This window comes from Arvicanthis niloticus, chromosome 21 (assembly GCF_011762505.2).
Source record: "Arvicanthis niloticus isolate mArvNil1 chromosome 21, mArvNil1.pat.X, whole genome shotgun sequence".
Taxonomy (NCBI): Eukaryota; Metazoa; Chordata; class Mammalia; order Rodentia; family Muridae; genus Arvicanthis; species Arvicanthis niloticus.
Window position 1 is genome coordinate 24,266,635 of NC_047678.1, and position 19,947 is coordinate 24,286,581.

Here is a 19,947-nt window from a genome sequence, read left to right on the forward strand (position 1 = left end):
ACCCTCCCCCAGGAGGGGGGGAATTACAAGAAAACCTTTCTTCCCCAACCATGCCTTCTTAAGGAAATTTGATGCTGTGTGCATACACTATATGTCAGTGTGCATCTGTGAACAGGTCTGTGTGTATATCTGTGCTCTGCACATAAGCATAAGATTTTTCCTAACCCTGGTCATTTGCCCTGTACATAGCTGGGTACAGAGACCATTTTGAACTTCTCCTCCTAAGCACCAATTGCCAGTGCCTACTTTTACTGCCATGATGTATAACTGAAGTTGTTTCCCCTCCTAGCTAACATGTACGTGGGTCATGGCACTCTGTTGATTACTGGTGGATATAATGATAAATCTTAGGATGAATTACATAGTGTGATTAACAGATTCCATGTTTATCTTATAAAGACAGTATAAAATAACTTCATCTAATGGATTATAACTGGTGCCATGCTAGCTTATGGTCTTTGTTGTGTTGCTATAAATTTGTTTTCTTTTTTCTCCTCTTTAAACAAAAGGTTGTGGCCTACACTGCATCTCGATCCTTTAAGCCCCAAAGATGCCATATCCATAATAACCGCAGAATGCCGCTCTGTGGACATGCCGTTGAGCAGAGAGCAGGTGAACTTTCCCACCTCAGTGCTTTCTCTGCTCTCTGCCGGAAGACTTAAAATTCTGTATATGTGCTCTGCTCTCATGAGGAAATTAGGGGTTCAGTAGTTATTTGGGTAAATATTGATTCCCTTTAAAAATGTGTGTGTGGCATGTGTGTATACCTGTGTGTCTGCAGGCACATGCCCCTGTACACATGTATGTGCACACCAGAGGCTGCAGTCAGGTGTCTTCCCTATTGTTCTTTTTTTTTTTTTTTCTTTGAGCCAGGGTCTCACTGAACCTGGTCCTCAGCATCTAGCTAAACTAGATGGCTAGCAAGCTGCAGATAACCACCTGTGCGGGGTTACAGGCACACACCGCCGTGCCCCGCCCTTTTAACGCGGGTTCCTCAGGAGCTGACCTTGGGTAGCAACTCTTCATTCACTGAGCCACCTCCCCAGTCACCTCCATCCTGGTTTTTGTTTGTCTGTATGTTTCGTTTTGTTTATTTGGCTTTGTTTTGTTTCAGCTTTGAGACAGGGTTTCTCTGTATAGTCCTGGCTGTCCTAGAACTCACTCTGTAGACCAGGCTGGCCTCTAACTCATGGAGATTCAGTTGCTTCTGCCTCTTGAGTGCTGGGATTAAAGGTGTGACCGACCACCACCAGGACATTATGTTTTTAATGACAGATATAGAAGAAGCAATACAAATATTTTACCATTAAGGAAGAGTATATAATTTTATTAAGTATCGGTATTCTAAAAAGAAGAAGAAGGAGAAGAGGAATGGGGATGGGAAGAAGAAGGAGAAGGAGAAGGAAGGAGAAGAAAGAAGAAAGAAGAAGAAAGAAGAAGAAGGAGGAAGAAGAGGAGGAGGAGGAAGAGGAAGAAGAAGAAGAAGAAGAAGAAGAAGAAGAAGAGGAAGAGGAGGAGGAGGAGGAGGAGGAGGAGGAGGAGGAGGAGGAGGAGGAGGAGGAGTTTTTATATTGGCTACATCTTCCTTCTGCAGCTGAAAGTCTGGCCATAGTCAGGCTCCCTCTACTGCCTACCCCTGTGACATCACTGATAGCAGTGGGAACAGTTTCTTTCAGATGAGACATCTGAGTTGGCTCAGGAATGATGACCCCAGGCTACTTTTCTTACTTTCAATTTGTTTTTGTTTGGAAACTGGTGTAGGAGAAGATGCTAGAACAGCATTGCCGTCCAGCCACAACCCGCCATGCCCTCTACGTCACCCTTTTCAGCAAGATGATGGCCTGGTAAGTGATCCTCCCCAGGTGGTGTTCTGCCCGGGTTCATCCTCTTCATCTTGCTGCAGTCTACTCTCTCAGCAAAGTGACAGTTGCTCACGCTGGTTTCACGGGCCTCAGACTCCTCCCTGTTCTAAGGTGTCACCAAGGTGAGGACGTAGCTGTCGACGATGATGTAATCAGGAAGGATCCTTTTGCTGTCTCTGTTCTCAAATCTAGTTGTAAATATCTGTTTTCTGTATCAGTCAGTAATCCACCTTTCATAGGCATTCGATTATTTTTTTGCAGCTTCCCTATGCATGGTCCTCAGCCAGGGATGTAAAAGGATGATATATATATGTGTGTGTGTGATGTATGTGTGTGTGTGTGTTATATATATGTATATATATATAACACACACACATATATATATATATATATATATATATATATATATATATATATATGTCATGATAGTGATCATCCTAACACAAGCCTTGTTTACAGACACTGAGTCTAACTTTCCTGTCTCTTAATTCCATGTTCTCACTTTGAACACCAAATCTGAAATGAAAAGAAACTCGTACACAATTAAGTTTCCTGTGGTGTGTCCTGTCCAGGCTTGCCATTGTTGTTTGTGGTAATAGAGTACACAGGACCTGGTGCGATTCCTCCCCACACAACTGGATGGTGTCGATTGCAAGAACCTATCCTCCTTTTATTAAACATAGATTCTTTTCTCACATGGTATCATCTGAATACAGTTTTCCCTCCCTCTACTCCTCCCAGTTCCTCTCCACCTCCTTTTCCATCCAGAGCCACCCCCTTTCTAGCTCTCATTAGAAAAGAAAAGACTTCTAGGAGATAAAAACAAAATGCAGCAATATAAAATATAATAAGGTAAAATGAAAACCATCATACCATTGAAGTTGGGCAGGCCAAGCCAACAGAAAAACAAAAGGAGCTCCAAGAGAAGGCACAACAATCAGAGGCCCACTGGTCCACGTATTCAGAAGTCCCATAAAAGTTGTAAGCTGAAAGCTATAGTTGTATATGCCGAGGACCTGGTGCAGACTGATGCTGGCCCTGGGGCTGGATGTCTGCTGTTACCTCTGTCTCCAAGTTCATATGACCTTTGCTTAGTTGTTTTAGGGGTTCATGTTCTCCTAGTGTCCTCCATCCCTTCTGACTCCCCCACTCCTTCTACCTTTTCTTTCATGGGGTTCCCTGAGCTCTGAGGGGAAGAACTTGATGGAGACACTTAGTTTAGAGCGGTGTGTCTCAAGAACTCTCTGTGTGTAATGTCTGGCTGTGGGTCTCTGTATTTGTTCCTGTCTGCCTCAGGAAGAAACCTCTCTGATGATGACTGAGTAAGGCACCAATCTATGAGAATAGCAAAATATCACTGGGAGTCATTTTACTGTTACGTTTTACCCTAGGTCTCCGGACTATCTCCACTCTGGTTCTTGATCACCCAAGCAGTGTCAGGTCTGACTTTCATCTCACGGAGCAGGCCTTACGTCAAAGCAGACATTGGTTGGTTACTCCCTCAAGGTTTATGCCACTATTACCATGGCATATTTTTTCAGGCAGGACAGATCAGCAATCAAAGGGTTTGTGGTTAAGGTGGTGTTTACTTTTCTCTTTTGGTAGCTGTCAGAGTACCTTTCCATGTCATAAACGCTACAACATGGGAATGAGGGTTCTGTGTAGGCACCAGCTCGACCTCTCCCTGTTCAATGAGTTATGTGAGTGTTGTCTTTAGCAAATGGGGTCTTGCTGACAGTAGAGAGCAACCTATTATCTTGGCAAAAGCCTTGGTTGTTTGGGGATTTCCATGGAACCCTTTTGGCCAACAGCTCAATTGGATGAATCCTGGCATTGGAGGCTTTGTTTGGTGACAAGAGATGGCCAGTATGGGTTCTATCTCCCTCATTATTTGGAGACTTCATTGAGGTCACCTTCATATATTATAGGAAGTTTACACTGTGCTAGGTTCCATACCACCACTCGGATGCCCTTCAGTTCTACCTGCCTCTCCATCATTCCCTCCCTCAATTCCTTCTCCCCCTCCCACCTGATCCTCCCATTTTCATCCATCCCCCACCCTCACCCTCACGCTCCAGCCCACCCATAAAATCTATTCTATTTTCCTCTCCCAGGGAGATCCATGTATCCTCCCTAGTCCCTTCTTCTATGTCTAACCTCTCTGGGTCTATGGATTGTAGCTTGGTTATCATTTATTTAATGGCTAATATCCAGATGGAAGTGCATACAGACCATATTTATCTTTCTGAATTACCTTACTCAAAATTTGTTTTTCTAGATCCATCCATTTGCCTGAAATTTTCATGATGTCATTTTTTTTTAAGAGCTGAATAATACTCCATTGTGTAACTGGATTTTTTCAAAAATCCATTCTTCTGTTGAGGGACATTTAGGTGTCCAGTTTCTGGCTATTCTGAATAGAGCAGCAATGGACACTGTTGAGCAAGTATCCTTGTGGTAGGGTGAAGTGTCCTTTGCGGATATGCCCAAGAGTGAGTGACATAGCTGGATTGATTCTCATCTTTCTGAGGAGCTGCCATACTGATTTCCATAGTGGTTGTACAAGGGTGCACTCCCACCAGCAATGGAGGAGTGTTCCCGTTGCTCCACATCCTCACCAGCGTGAGCTGTAACTTGTGTTTTTATTTTAGTCATTCTGACAGGTTTATAATAGACTCGAAGTAGTTTTGATTTGTGTCTCTCTGATGTCTAAGGACAGGACGTTGAACATTTCTTTAAGTGTTTCTCAGCCATTTGAGTTTCCTCTACTGAGACTTCTCTGTTTAGATCTGTACCTCATTTTTTTAAATTGGACTATTTGTTTTTTTTTTTATATCAAGTTTTTATAAGAATTTATCTTAGGGACTATGGACCATTTCTATATTTTAAAAAGACACTTTTGTGCAGTGGAGTTGTTATATTGTATGTTTGGTTTGGTCTTTTTGCTAAAGATTGGACCCAAGGCTAGGCAACGGTGAGCGTTCTGCTGCTAAGCTGTGTCCCCTGTTCTTGTGTGATGTCTGTGAGTGTGCATGTATGTCATCTGCATGTACCCAGTTTATTTATTTTGCTGTACATAGGCCTGAGCCTGTAGTGCTGTGCATGCCTGGCGAACATCACACCTCTGAGGTGGTTTCTCACTAAGTTGTGGGGCTGAGCTCACTCTGTACCCTAGGCAAGTCTTAAACTTGGAATGTCCCTGCTTTGCCCCCACCTCCACCCCAATAGCTAGGGTTACACACTTGAACTACCAGCCCTGGCTTGTTTTCCGAATTTCTTTAGTTTACCCTGGTGTTCTCAAAATCCTGGCTCTGTACAATTTTGGTATGAATGGCTAAGAGTACTCCTTGTTATTCCCTGTATCCTGCAGAAAGTGGCATGCTAGAAGCTAAGAGCCAACCCTTACTTGTTTTTATAATCCACAGTGAACACTAATTGCTTGACATAAATTAACTGTCAGCACGTGTCTATTGAAATGAATTAAATGATATAATAAAATAAGCCAAATTGCTCCAGCAGCCTCAGAATACTATCATCTTTCTGTATTTTTATTGAATTCCCATTATGAGTTGTAGCACAAAAAATAGAGGTCATTGTTTTGTGTGCTCTAGATTCTTCACAGACATTGGCAATCTGCATGAAATTCAGCCTGTTCTCAATTCCCACAGTGCCGGGAGAGCGGGCCGCTTAGCTGAAACCCTTCGTCGGTGCCTGCAGTGTCAGGATACGGTGTCACTGTACAGACTCGTTCTCCACCATGTCCGGGAGTCCATGCCAAGTGACAGGGATAAAGAGTGGATGACACAGGTGAAGTGCCCTGAACCCACAGGGATCTTTTTCGTTTTTCATTTTTCTTTTTCTTCTTTCCCATTGATAACTTGTCTTAGAACTTTAAGGCGAATAAAAAGCTTTGCTATTTTGTTGAGCAAAGTTGTCCTTTTTCCCTTGTGTTTTGGCTAAGGGGTGTGTGTGTGTGTGTGTGTGTGTGTTCACACGAGTTGCCGTGTATATGATATCTGCGTGCATATACAGGATTATATATGAGGAATGTACCTGCAGGTGTGTACATGTGTGAAGGTCAGAAGCTGGCATCAGGATGTCTTCCTCAGTTGCTTTTCTACTTTCTTTTCTTGAGGCAAAGTCTGGGTAAAACCTCAATAAGTATTAAAAGGGTTAAAGAGTTTCAGAAATCCTTGGGCGTGGTCTCTGAAGTAGCCTGTGGTCCCTGTGTGCTCTGTTCTCCTGCTAGATTCTCTGCCTCATCAATGTTAGTCACAATGGCGTGAGTGAGTCGGAGCTCATGGAGATGTATCCAGAGATGTCCTGGGGCTCTTTGAGCCCCATCATTCACAGTCTACACAAAATGCATCTGCTGACTTACAGCTGTGGCCTGCTCAGGCTTCACCATCTACAGGTAAATGTTATTTCAAGTGTCTTTTTAATCAAAAGGGGTTTTTTTTGTTTTGTTTTAACGTATAAGTATCACTGTAGCATTCCATGCTATATTACACTCTGTTATTTTAAACATTTCAGATGTTAACCTCAAAACCTAAAGTTTGCCATTACGATTTATTTGGAATGACTTTAAATTGCATGTGAAACCTGTCCAGCACTAAGCATGGGGAGTGCCTTCGTGCAGCAGCTAGTAACCAAGATGCTTTAGTTCTGAGGATCTGCCGTAACATGTTGTCTCTATAATTAACAATAGTGTGTGATTCCGCTTTAATAAAAGGAGCCAGGCTCAGTGACACAGATCTACCATTATCCCAGTACCTGGCAGGTAGAGGCAGGAGGATCAGGAGGTCAATACTGGCCTCTGCTATCTAGTCTAGCCTGGGCTGTATGAGAGCATGTCTCAAAACCCACAAGAGTTATTAAGAGGAGCTAGGTGCAGGTGGCACCTGCCTACAGTACTGGGAGGCTGAGGTAGGACCTTAGTGAATCTGCGGCCATCCTAGGCTACATAGCAAGAAGCCAGTCTCAAAAACTCAAAAGAAACAAAAATTAAGAGATTATCTGTCCTGTTACATGTTACACATATAATGTTGTTGTTTTTTTTTTTTTTAAATCCATTCACAACACATATGAAGCAAAATCAAAAAGGGAATTTCCTCCTGGGAATGCAAACAAGATGAGAGTCAGCCTTTTTTATGGCCACTCTCCCTGGTCCAGGAGTGGTCTGCCCAGTGCTGGGTGAATTCTAAGTTGTCCCAGGGAAGTGAAGAGACTGGGGATGGCCCTTGAAGGTGTCAGACTTGCCATGTGCCTCATCCTTGTAAATCTTCAGAAAGGACTGGCTAATAGAATCCCTGTCTCATGTAGCGCCATGACTGAGTTGTGTGTGAATTCTCTCACCCAAGAACACAGCATCCTACCTGTCACTGTTGAATGCTTGTCACTTCACAGCCATGCCCCTCTGTCACATACGACTTGGATATAATTTGCTCTTTTGAGTTACCTTTTCAACACACTTAAGCTAAACTTATCACATCAGTTTATCTTAAATTTTAAAACACTGTAGGGCTGTTGCTACTATATAACTATAGAAATGTAAGAATTATACGGTGCTTTTTGCAAATTCACTGTCAGATGTATAGTGAGTTAATAGAATCTGTATTCTTTTCTTCCTCTCCCAGGCCTGGGAAACAGTGAGGCTGGAGTACATGGAGGACCCCGCCCTCGTTTCTTCATATAGGCAAAAGCTAATTAACTATTTTACCTCACAGCTCAGGTATCAGCAGTGCCCCCCTGTTCTGCTACACACCCTGCCTTTATGTTCTTGTTTCTTTTCCTTTGCTTATATGTTGAAGTGTAAATTTCCAGGTCAGGTGGCACATGCCTGTGATACCAGTTACTAGGCAGACTGAGGCAGGAGGATTGCAAGTTAAAATCTGTCTGGGCTACTGAGTGAGTTCAAGGCTAACCTACAAAGCTTAAAGAGATCTTCCCTATTTCAACATTAGATAGATAGATAGATGATAGATAGATAGATAGATAGATAGATAGATAGATAGATAGATAGACAGACGGATGGACAGATGGATGAATGGATGGATGGATAGATAGATAGATACAAGCAGGGAAGGTAGCCCAGTGCCTGCATAGCATATGCCAAATTGTAGATGCAATCCCACGTACTGAAAAAAAAGTAAGATCATAATTATTACCTGAAGAAATTTATCCTTTCCTTATCCCATATTAATATCAAGAACAAAATACCATTTTATGGAAATCTTTTGTTATTATGATAAAGAAGACACTTTAGATGACATTGATCAATTTATTGTCTTTATTTATATTCTATGTAATAATTTAAAAAATATATCACATGTGCATTTGCTCTCTCAGACACACACACATCTCTGTGACACACACATATCTCTGTGTATGTATATTCAGGTCCTTTGAAGGTTGTTTTGGGGGTTGTTGTTTTTGTTTTTGTTTGTTTGTTTGTTTGTTTGTTTGTGGTTTTTTTTTCTTTTTTTTTCCTTCACTTAGGAAAACATCTTTAATATTCTGGGACTTTCACTCTCGTAAGCCTTTCAATGTTTCAACGTTCTATCTCCTTCCTCATATCAGCCTGGGAAGAGTCTGGTCTAAAGTATCAGGGGCTTATCTCAGCGAGGATGTAAATGTTTCTGGTACTGGCCTAGCTTTCTCGGCTTTGGATTATACTAGAGTCAGAAACAGTGGTTAAGTGTGTTTGTCTCCCTCCAGTGGTCTCCTGAAGCCATCGGAGGCCTCTGTTGCCAAAGGTCACACTGTGTGGTCTCCTCCCTCTCGCAGTCAGGACAGAGTGACCTGGAGAATCGCAGATGAACTCCCGTGGCTCTTCCAGCAGCAGGGAAGCAAACCAAGGCTGCACAGCTGCCTCCTCAACCTCTTCGTGTCTCAGAACCTTTACAAAAGGTCTGCAGCCTCTTCTAGATCATTCTCTCCATGGAGGGACAGATTTAAACAGCTAGCTGTTTTACCTAACAACACTGGCAAAATGGAATTGTTTTAAACTTTAAAATCAGAGTAGTTTCAGTAGCACCTGAAATATAAACGGGGGGGGGGGGTGAATTCCATGACAGTTTATAAATTGTCATGAGATCTTCTTTGTCCAGGGGGAAAGTATATTGCTGCTTTTCAAAAATCAGCTAGAATGATCCCAGGGCAATATTATAGCTTATTCTTACAGTTAAGCAGGTTTTAAATCGTGCAGATAAATTACTCCTAACCTCAGCTTCTCCAGGCTGCCAGGTCTCTCCCAAGTGTCACTTCTAACCAGATTCTGGGTTCCCAGTGGAATCTGACCCAGTTCAATGTCAATGTAAACATTGTTCTACAATGTTACTTCTGTTGCCTCTTTAGATACATTTGAATTTGTTGATGGCATAACTGCCTTTTTTTTCCCCCCAACTTCTCACCTACTAAGCCTCAGGAAGAATTTTTTGTTTGTTTTCTGCCTCACTTAGAAATTTAAAAATAGTCTATAATTTGATTTGCCCCAGAGCACACGCTCACAGATTTCATTGTTGGACCCATGTAAGCTGCCTATGAGTCGTGTGGATTCACATTTGGCCTTTTGGCGTGGCATCTCTCTCACCCTCCTGCAAACATCACCTGTAAATGAACACGGTTCCATTTCCCTCCAGTTCCTCGGGGCAATCACGAGGTGGATATGCTATAGGAGCTAACCTGTTTCGCTAGTTTCTGCTACTTCATTCCCATCATTTAAAATGATTTGGAGGTGAGCTAAGCTAACTTGAGCATGAAAATGCCTACCAGGGATTCCAGTGAGTAGGCACCAGGGACGAAGCAAGAGCTTAGCCACAGCGGCCAGCATTGCAAAGGCCTTCCCGAGCGCTGTGCACTCAGACAGCAGCAGGTTGCGCTGGTAACCCCTTCTGTACAGACAGTGGTGAGAGGTGAGAGGTCAGGCAGCCTGCTGCAGACACCCCAGCCAGGAGCAGTGGGATGGATGGCAGTGCAAGCCCGGCCTCACTGTCCCTGAGCAATACTTGCCTCTGCATAAACTGCCTACGGCTCTGTAGGAAGGAATTCCAGCATTTTCATTTACTGAGAGTTTTAAAGTATGTTTTCCATCAAGCTGACCTTGTCTGTTGGAACAGAGGACACTTCGCCGAGTTGCTGAGTTACTGGCAGTTTGTTGGCAAAGACAAAGGTGCCATGGCGACCGAGTACTTTGAGTCACTGAAGCAGTATGAGAACTGCGAAGGCAAGGAGAACATGCTGTGCCTCGCCGACCTATATGAAACCCTCGGCCGGTTTCTGAAGGACCTGGGACTTCTCAGTCAGGTATCCTCAGTGGACCCAAAGGCAGGATGGCTCCCCATGCTTACGCGTCTCTCCTCCCAGGACAGGAGGTTTGTGGGCGCTGAGATCTGTGGTGTTGCTGCTTTTGATCAGCCTCTCTCGCGCCTTTGTTCCCAGGCCGTGGTGCCTTTGCAGAGGTCCCTAGAAATTCGGGAGACAGCCTTAGATCCTGATCACCCGAGGGTAGCCCAGTCCCTCCACCAACTGGCCGGTGTATACGTGCAGTGGAAGAAGTTCGGCGAGGCGGAGCAGCTGTATAAACAGGCCTTGGAGATCTCAGAAAACGCTTACGGTGCAGACCATCCGCTCGCTGCGCGGGAACTTGAGGCGCTCGCGACTTTGTACCACAAGCAAAATAAGTAAGTCTTAGATGGACTCACCCTCGGATCTCACGAAGCGAGTGGCTGTTTCTAATGTATGGAAGGAATGGGAGGCTTTGCTTTGCGGCTGTTTATTTTCCTAATCCTCCGCATCACAGTCAGAAGGTATTTCCCGGTCTTCCTTCATGGGATACACAAAGAAAATTAAAATTCCCAGGTTTTTTTTTTTTTTTTTCATTGAAGATGCATGAGGGATGGAGCATGAGCTTTGAGGTGATGTAGTTTGAGCTCTTCCACCAGGCTTCATCACTGTAACGCTGAACACGTTACTACTACAGGAACAGCGAGCCATTCTTAGTGGCCGAGTCCGGTTTGGCAACAAGGTTTTACTGGTTCCCAGCCATGTTCTCTATTTGCATATTGTCTATGGTCGCCTCTGCTTCAAGGTTTTCTTAGTTTTGACACAAACCACGAAGCCTAAAATATCAACACACCATTTGTAGGAAACACTGGCTGATCCAGAGTACAGTAAAAAGGCTTTCAAAGCGAGGGCACACCTCAGCAACAGGGCACTTGCCTAGCGTGTGTATGGCCCTGGGTGTGGTCCCTGATACCAGATGAGGAAGACAACACACTTTTTAAAGCTTTCACACTTACTGGGCACCTACTAAGTGGCATCTCTTGCACGCTCAGAAATTCTCTCTTCCTCTACCGTTAGGAAGACTCCCTGAAAGTTTTTCTTTTTAACTTCTGTAAGTACTGGTTCACACTAGTTTTGCCTAGATTTTTGCATTTATGGCTAACCAAAAATTAGCCTGTCCAGATAAAAGGTGCCCACTGCAAGCTAAACATTGGGGTGTTCATTGAGTTAGACTGCTAGAGACTCTGACTGCAGGAAATCGGTTTAAAACAATTAAATGTGAGCATTATAGAGAGCTGTGTGGGTTTCCTCAGACACTTTGAGCTCCATGAGCCACTCCAGCCTCCTGTTGTATTTGATAGTCAGAACCACTGTGTCAGTGTTTGTAGCCCCTTGAATCATGACCATTCATTCTCTCTCTCTCTCTCTCTCTCTCTCTCTCTCTCTCTCTCTCTCTTTCTCCCTCCCCCTCCCCTCCACTTTCCCTCTTCCTACCCTCTTTTTCTCTCATTTTTTTTGAAGGTATGAACAAGCTGAACATTTTAGGAAAAAATCAGTTATAATTCGTCAGCAAGCCACAAGGAGAAAAGGCAACCTGGTAATGAGAGCCCGTTCGTTCCTGTTGCCCCTTGACCCTGAGGGGAAGATGAGGTCTGAATATCATGAGCACATAAACCTTGCACAGGAGCGCTTCAGGCTTTAAGCGACTTCTAGAAAGGCACTGGTTGGCATCTTCCTTTTATTTATAATTGCAGTTTGAGAGAGGTATTGAAGAGCATGTCAGCCCAGAGGGCTTTTGAGTTACAAAGCTCAGCTGAAGGTACACTCTGGAAGACCTTGTTTCGGGCTACTGTGAGTCTTTGTGAAGAGTTAGGAAAGGACATAGAAGTTTAATAACATCTTCTATGAGATTCGGGTGGGGAAGAACTGTTTCCCTCAAGCAAACATTTCAAATGTTCCTAAGTTGCTGATAAAAACCTAAATATAGCATGTTTGGCTATGGGGACCCATGGGACTGAGATGGTCAGTTGATATAGTGCCTGCTGCACAACCGTGAGGGTCTGAATTAGATTCCCAGCCTCCACATTAAATAAATAAATAAATAAATAAATAAATAAATAAATAAATAAATAAATAGAAAAGGCCACCATGCTGACACACTTACAATCCCAGCACTGGGGAAGTACAAACTCTGGGGTCTCTGTGACTTTCCTAGCCTCATTAGTGACCCCCAGGTCCCAGTGAATGACACCATTGTAAAAATAAAGTGGGCAGCAACTGAGGTTCAACACCAGAAGGTGCCCTCTGGCTTCCACATGCACCTGTGTGCAAGCATGCATGGTTATAAAACAATAAATATAAGTTGCTCTATACAGAAGGACCTGATGTGTATGAGTGCAGCTGGAGTTAAAGATCAGTGAGCTAGGTCCTAGTCTTTTTTGAAGTCCTTTGACATATACCATTGCTAAAATACATCATGATCGGTTTTCACAAGATAGTGCTTAATGAATTTGTGAATATGGTTCCATTTAGAAATAAACACACATGCCCCTCATAAATCGACAGTATGTTACTTAAAATAACTGCTATCTAGATTAAAGAGAAAGCCTTTTGTCAAGACAAGAGTATATGCCTCCAGTCGAGGCTGGCACTCAGGGCTTGTGTTTCTGTTATTGCAGTACGGGTTTGCCTTATTACGCAGGCGGGCTCTGCAGCTGGAAGAGCTCACCTTGGGCAAGGACAAGCCTGAGAATGCCCGCACCCTCAATGAACTGGGTGTCCTCTACTACCTTCAAAACAATCTCGAGTGAGTATCATGGCTTATAATGAGATTCATATTAAATATCCACTATGCCTCTTTGGTGGGAAGCTGTTTTACCTGTCTGTCAAGTCCAGGGTTTGTGGGGGAGGGGGGAACCTTTGCCAATTCCCTATTTTGTTTGGGTTATGAACATTCACACATTTAATGTTGTGTAACCATTTCCTTTCCGCGTTGCTTCTGAAGCTAAGCGTTACTCGGCAGCTTCCCTAGCACGGCTTCATGGTTACAGAAAGCGAGTGAGTCATTGTGGGCATTATACATGAGACCCACAGAAGCAACTTCAGACCAGCGAGGAGCTAGTAGAATTGGCGGGGGTCAGCTGCTTTCACCCTTTGGTTTACTTAGAAAAGACATCACATCTACATTCCCGATGTCTAGAAAACAAGTGCATTTAGGTCTCAGAAAAATGCAACACCTTTTTCATCTGCTTCCCCTAAGTTCCTTTTACCAACAGTTACTTGGTAGTGACTCCTAAGGGAAAGAGAGCGAATGCCTACAGTCTGACCACTGGAAAGGCCTTGGAAGGCTGTTTCCAAAAATGTAGGAGAAATGGAGTTGAGAACTGAGCGATTACGCAGATGTCTCATGGGAAGCAAAGGAAGGGAAGGGTGGGGTAAGGAGGAGGGGTGGATTTGGGCTGAATCCTTCATTTCAGTGTGTCTAGGAATAAAACTGTTTCTGTTCTCCACATCACTAAGGGCTTAGGACTCTGACTTCTAGAGAACAAATTGCTTAAGGCATTTGGGGGTTTTGTTCCTAGGACAGCAGAGCAGTTTCTAAAGCGTTCCTTGGAAATGAGGGAGCGGGTTCTGGGGCCAGATCATCCAGACTGCGCACAGTCCCTGAATAACTTGGCAGCTCTCTGCAATGAGAAGAAGCAGTATGAGAAAGCGGAAGAGCTGTACGAGCGAGCCCTGGATATCCGCAGACGAGCACTGGCTCCTGACCACCCTTCCCTGGCCTACACGGTGAAGCATCTCGCAATCCTGTATAAGAAAACCGTGAGTACACTTCACCGTGTGTGTCTGCGTGCTTCATAATGTACATGTACAGGAGAGGCCAGGACTGCTGCCAGCCGGTTAGTTTGTTGTCTCATGGGAGGATATTACAGGTGAGCTTTTTAAAATAAAGTATTTAATTTCTAACAAATGAGAACATGAAGGTATCTATTGTTTCAGACTTAACTCAATTAAGATACTGATTTGGTTTTCTGAAAATACATTTCAACTACAAATCTGTGGGTAGTGTGGCTGGAAATGCAGAAAGTTCCTCCGGGCGGGAAGTTAGGCACTGCGGCCGTGGCTACAGAGAGTCATTAAAGGCCTTCACAGTTCCTCACGGTGTGGTCCCAATGACACGAGAGAAAGTCCTTGGGTTTCCAAAACAGCTTTATTGGCATGATAAATGATGGTTGAATCTGGATGTGCACCCCCATGAAACTCAGGGCAGACCTGAGTTAAATAGGGACGGAGAAAGGGGTAGGGTCTGGAGAAGAATGCTTAATTGGCTACGTCCTCTGGCCTTCAGGTATCTCATTAGTATGTAAATCTCTTGAGGCTGAGGCCTGTAGTCATGCCCTCTAGGGAAGAGCTGTATTGCCCTACTGAACAGCAGCAGGTTAATGGCATTCCATTACATGTGTTAGGAGCCTGGATTCTGGGAGCAAGGTGGAATGAATGCCAGTCCCTTGCAGGGTCTCCAGACTACTTTCAGCCAGTGCTTCTACCAAAAGCCAAGACCCCTCTCATGGCCCTACACAAATTCAGCATCAACACTGCAAATGAGTTTCATTCAAATACAACATTTTATCAACATTACGAATGAGATCTTGTTTATATAGTATCTCAGGAATTTTCAAATTCCCCGTATTTTACTTGCTGTTAACCAAACACACCAAATCACCCAGTGGCCAGGGCTGTGGAAAGTAACTTGTTTGTTTGTTTGTTTGTTTTATAAAATTGACATTTTATTCCACTCTTCTCTTACTTTGTCTACAATTAAATATCAGCTCTTTGCCATGGGAGTAAAGTTTGGACTGTTCTATCTGTTCAGAACAAAACTGAAGGTCATGTATAAGAAGGGAACATGCTGTTCTTTCAGGCCAGCTTCTCAGTTAAAAGACATCATGAGGGAACCCTCCTCCCCCCAGGGGACTTGGCAGTTGGTGGGACATGAATTTATTCGGAAGCCTCCTTGAGTTAAGAACAAGACCTTTACAACTGGACTTTTCTTTTACTGGAAATACCGTATGAGTAAATAAAGTTCAAATTATCAGATAATCTCTGTGTTCCCAACAGCTTCATTTAAGTATCATATTGGATTTTCAGTTGCCTATAGGCATGACCAGCTATAGAAAATGATTCTGCAACTTTAATATACTTTGTTTCTATAGGAAGCTCTGGTCAGAGACCATTTATTGCTTTAATATTTTGTTAGATTTTGCTTTTGTTTTTAAGGGAAGAGTTGACAAAGCTGTACCTCTGTATGAATTGGCTGTTGAAATTCGGCAGAAATCCTTTGGCCCAAAGCACCCCAGTGTAGCTACTGCCTTGGTAAACTTGGCAGTCCTTCATAGCCAGATGGTAAGTATCTACCTTTCAACTGTTTACAAAGGAATGATCTGAATGTAATATATATGCATATATAATTCTATATATAATATCTACTACATCATATATCTTATATGTATTATATATATGGATATATGTGAGTTAATGGCATAGTAAAGAAAATATAATGCTATTTACCAGCTAATGCTTCCTTTTTAGATATTTCAAACATTGTTAAAGTTAGATTTATAAGCTGGTTCCTTTCTGAGTGTAGAAGACCAGCTGACTGCTGAGTTCAAACTAGGTTTGCTTTCCACCTTCTGAGACCTCTGTCATCTATTTATATCTGTTATCAGGCTGGTCTCAGAGCATCTGTGTGGGTACCCACCAGGCAGTAAGCAGGCTTGTGCTTATATTATAGAATCGAGTCAGACTGTTACTGAACTGTGTCTAAAAGTTAAGAGTTTTTATGTTCTATTATTTTTGCTTCTCCCATTATAATTATCCATAAAATAATGTTTCCTTGCATCTCTTAGAAGGATATTAAGGTTTTCAAAGTGCTTACCAAAGTAGGTCAGAACAGTATAGAATATATTAATTTTAGAAACACTGTATGTTAAGTGAGCACTGTTACTTTTTTTTTTTTTTTATTAAGAAAAAGCACAGTGAAGCCCTGCCACTATATGAAAGAGCATTAAAGATTTATGAAGATAGCTTGGGGCGGATGCATCCTCGAGTTGGAGAAACATTAAAAAATTTAGCTGTGCTCAGGTAAGAACTTTTCTCATCTATCCCAAAATGTGATAGCTTTGACTCCACACAGAACAGCATGAAATATTTATCCCTGAAAACAGTCTTCCTTGGAGTGAGGGCAGTTGTTTTGGTCTTGTGTAGCTTTGGATACTCAAGTGGTATTCAGAAGCAGAGAGAAGGCAGGCTTACTTTTTGGAGGTGTGTATTGTGAAGATGGCTTATACCAGCACTTACCCTATGGGGTGATAGGGTTACCTACTAACCTCAGAGCTGACGAGTTGGGTGTGTGTTGAGTTTTGCTCACTCCTGTGTGTTCATCTCAGAATGCAGGTGATAACAACACAGCATTGTTACCAAACCCATGACAACATGGTTTTAATGGTGCACACATGAGAGACAAAAAGTTCCACAGTACAGATAGAGGAGTTTGGGAACTCTGGCTAACTGGTCTACCTGAGTGGATATACTAGAGGAGAAAGAAAGGAGTGCAGTGGAAATGGCAAATTAGTTGCAACTTGTTTTTCTGTACCTTGGATGGCTACTTAGAAACAAGAGCTTCTTGTTAACAGCAGAACATCTCTCATGTTTTTTCCTCTCAAAGCTATGAAGAAGGGAATTTTGAAAAGGCTGCTGAACTGTACAAAAGGGCGATGGAAATAAAAGAAGCAGAGACATCACTTTTGGGTGGAAAAGCTCCTTCAAGACAGTCATCAAGTGGAGACACATGTCTCTTTAAAACAACTCATTCTCCTAACGTTTTCCTTCCCCAAGGACAAAGCTAACTGTCAGTTCTTTGCCAGAACACTTCAGGCTAAAACAACTAAACATCTGGAACATTGTAACTCAAAAACTTAATGTTTTTTATAGAAAATCATTTCTTCCAACATAAGGCAGTGTTATTTAACTGGTATTGTATGAAGTTGTATTGGATTACGCTGAATTCTTGTGTCAAGTTTAAATTGATTAAAGAACCTGTTTCCTATGGGATGAGATCCAGGATGAAGACATCAGCACTCAATGGCGTGAGGAATGGCTTGGTCTCTGCAACAAGAGCTGGCAGGATCCCATGGTTTAAGAAATCCACCGTCCTTTTTCTCCCTCAAGAGCAACCTGCCGTTCATCGATTCCTAGCAGGCCTCTGAGCCAGTTCTCTACCTCAAAGAACTTCCTAGGGCTAAGGGGATGTTTATGAAAACTCTGAACAGTCTTCAGTGAAACGAACTAGATAGGAATTCTTTTTTCTTTTTCTGGATTTGTGTGTGAGGATGTGTACACACACATGCATGAACTTGTGGAGGTCAGAGGTCAGCCTTGGGTATCATTCCTCAGGTGCTGTCCACCTTGACTTTTTTTTCTCTTTCTTTTTGAGACAGGGTCTCAGTGGCCTGGTGCTCATTTAACTAGACTGACTGCCTGTCCAGCATCCTAGTGACCTATTCTCCTGCCTCCACCTCCTGAGACAGGATTACAAGCTTCCATTTCTACTCCCAGCTCTCTAAAGTGGGTTCTGGGGCTTGAATTCTGGTCCTTATGCTTACATGGCAGACACTTCACCATCTGAGCTATCTCTCCAGCCTCTTACCCTGTTGTGAATCTCTGTAGCTCAGGACGACCATGAACTCTTGATCATCCCTCCTCAGCCTCCTGAGGCTGGGACCACAGGTACATACTACCACAGCTGGCTCTGCTTTTGAGCCTTCCTTTTCCCTAAGCTGACTTAGCCTCTGCTTTCTGTGCTGTCTCCAGGAAGTTTATCACCGTGCTGTACTGCAGTGTCTGATGGCATCCATGCAACCACAAATGTCAGGTTCTTTACCATCCTGATCTCTTATTGTGGTACAGGTCTGAAAATCCAGCTACTCATGGACTGAGGCAGGAGATTCTCAAGGTCAGTACTAGCTTAGAGTATGGGGTGAGTTCAAGACCAGCCTAGGCACCCTAGTGAGACCGTGACACAAAGTTAAAAAGTAGAGCTGAAGCCACAGCAGTAGTAGACATCGGACCCTGGGTTCAGTCCTCAGCACATGCGTACACAAAAAGCCATGACAAATCCATTTCTTCTGTAAATGGTTCAAATCAATCTTGCTTTACCTCAGTTAGTTGTTTTTATACTGGAAATTAAATATTTTTATAGACTTTATAAATGTTGCCACATTTTAGGTATTGTTTTTATTTGTATATTTATAGAAAAATTTTCAACAATTTTAAATCTTTTAAGATCTCAGTATGTACTATTGTAAAAATGACAGGCATAAAAAATGTATTTGTTTTCAAATAAAAGTGCAATTCCAAGTTCTCGGTTTTGCACTCTGTACTAGAGGGCTATTTTGCATAATTATTTAAGAATAAACACTGAACATATTTCAGCAGACTTGAATATTGGCCAAGTTTACTCAATAGTTTGTTCAACTTGAAGAACTCTAGTTACCTCAGGGTGTGCCCAGTGTCACCCAACTCCTGGGGTTTCAGAAACCAGTGTCATCACCAGCCAGAACTTACTTACAGTTCAGACTTTGAGGCCCTCTCTGAGCCCGCTCAGAGGCAGCCCGAGAGCTAGGTGGCCAGGTCGCTCCTGCCAAAGCTTTGAGTTTGGGAAGCATTGCTGAAGTCTACACACTACTATGGTAAGTTAAATTAGACAGGACATGATAAAATAAGCTTTCTTCTTCCACCTTTTGGGGGAGACTCAGAGGAAATGAAAAGCTAAAGTATGACCATAACCTGTCTTTGGGGTTTGCCCCCTCTGAAAGGTACAAATAACAGAATTCATGAGCATATTAGACATTGATTTTTACAACTATTATGTCAAAGCTTAAAATCTGTCTCATGACTAATTTAATACACTAAAAGTATAGTATTAAGTTAACCACCTTTAAAAAAAAACTTTAAGAAATAATTTGTGACCAATACTCTTACCTTCAAATAAGCATATTTATTCTTTGTTCTTCTAAAACTTAGATTTGAGAATTATACAAAATATTTTAGAAACTGCAATGTTATCTAATGACTTTAGGGTACAAATCATAACTGAGGTGGTCACTAAATTATATATTTCTTTTTTCTCTAAATATATATCCAAATTTAGTATATAATAAAATCCTTATTTTATCCACTTATTGCACTAACAGTGTGTCCTCTGCCTTCATGGGAATGCTAGGAGCAACTGCAACAGACATTTGTACGTAGATGTGTGATTCTCAAGCAGTATGATATGCTCACATTAACAGATACTTGGTTCATAGATGTGATTCTCAGATTGTGTTCATGTTAACATACACCTCCCCCCACACACAGCAAAATGGTCTTTTCCAGACAAGTCTCTTAATAATAAACAACTGGCAGGAACCGTATTTTGCTCTAACTTGTCTTCAGTACTATACAAAAGGGGAATTACGACAAACCAAATTGTCATCTGAGGAGGTCAAAGATTCTCTGACATAAAGTCATTGCCTTTTCCTACGGGTCTACATTTGTGGGTATCCAGGGAGAATGAGAAGAAAACCCAAAGATCTGATCAGAGCCACACAGATCTTACAGCTAGCAGTAAGAAACAGAAGTGATTGGCTTCACTACCATCTGGACTCCAGACTCTAGAGTCGCTTAAGTTGGTGTTGGGACTGCTTGCCTTTGTTTGGATCCATAGTGTTTACAAATCCGGCCGAACTTCTAGAACCTCCAT

The 19,947-nt window shown here is 42.6% G+C and overlaps 1 protein-coding gene across 1 annotated transcript in view; it reads left to right on the forward strand.

The window, feature by feature from the left end:
• Nphp3 (nephrocystin 3) overlaps positions 1 to 18,650 on the forward strand; it is a 41,136-nt gene extending 22,486 nt beyond the window's left edge. The window contains exons 14-27 of the mRNA XM_034484347.2: positions 510 to 612; positions 1,762 to 1,844; positions 5,531 to 5,669; positions 6,112 to 6,276; positions 7,499 to 7,593; positions 8,649 to 8,771; positions 9,980 to 10,166; positions 10,302 to 10,543; positions 11,667 to 11,742; positions 12,824 to 12,951; positions 13,727 to 13,967; positions 15,423 to 15,548; positions 16,171 to 16,286; positions 16,870 to 18,650. Coding sequence (XP_034340238.1) covers positions 510 to 612; positions 1,762 to 1,844; positions 5,531 to 5,669; positions 6,112 to 6,276; positions 7,499 to 7,593; positions 8,649 to 8,771; positions 9,980 to 10,166; positions 10,302 to 10,543; positions 11,667 to 11,742; positions 12,824 to 12,951; positions 13,727 to 13,967; positions 15,423 to 15,548; positions 16,171 to 16,286; positions 16,870 to 17,050 — 2,005 coding nt within the window. The 3' untranslated portion in view covers positions 17,051 to 18,650. The remainder of the gene's footprint in view (positions 1 to 509; positions 613 to 1,761; positions 1,845 to 5,530; positions 5,670 to 6,111; positions 6,277 to 7,498; positions 7,594 to 8,648; positions 8,772 to 9,979; positions 10,167 to 10,301; positions 10,544 to 11,666; positions 11,743 to 12,823; positions 12,952 to 13,726; positions 13,968 to 15,422; positions 15,549 to 16,170; positions 16,287 to 16,869) is intronic.
• The last annotated feature ends 1,297 nt before the right edge of the window (positions 18,651 to 19,947 follow it).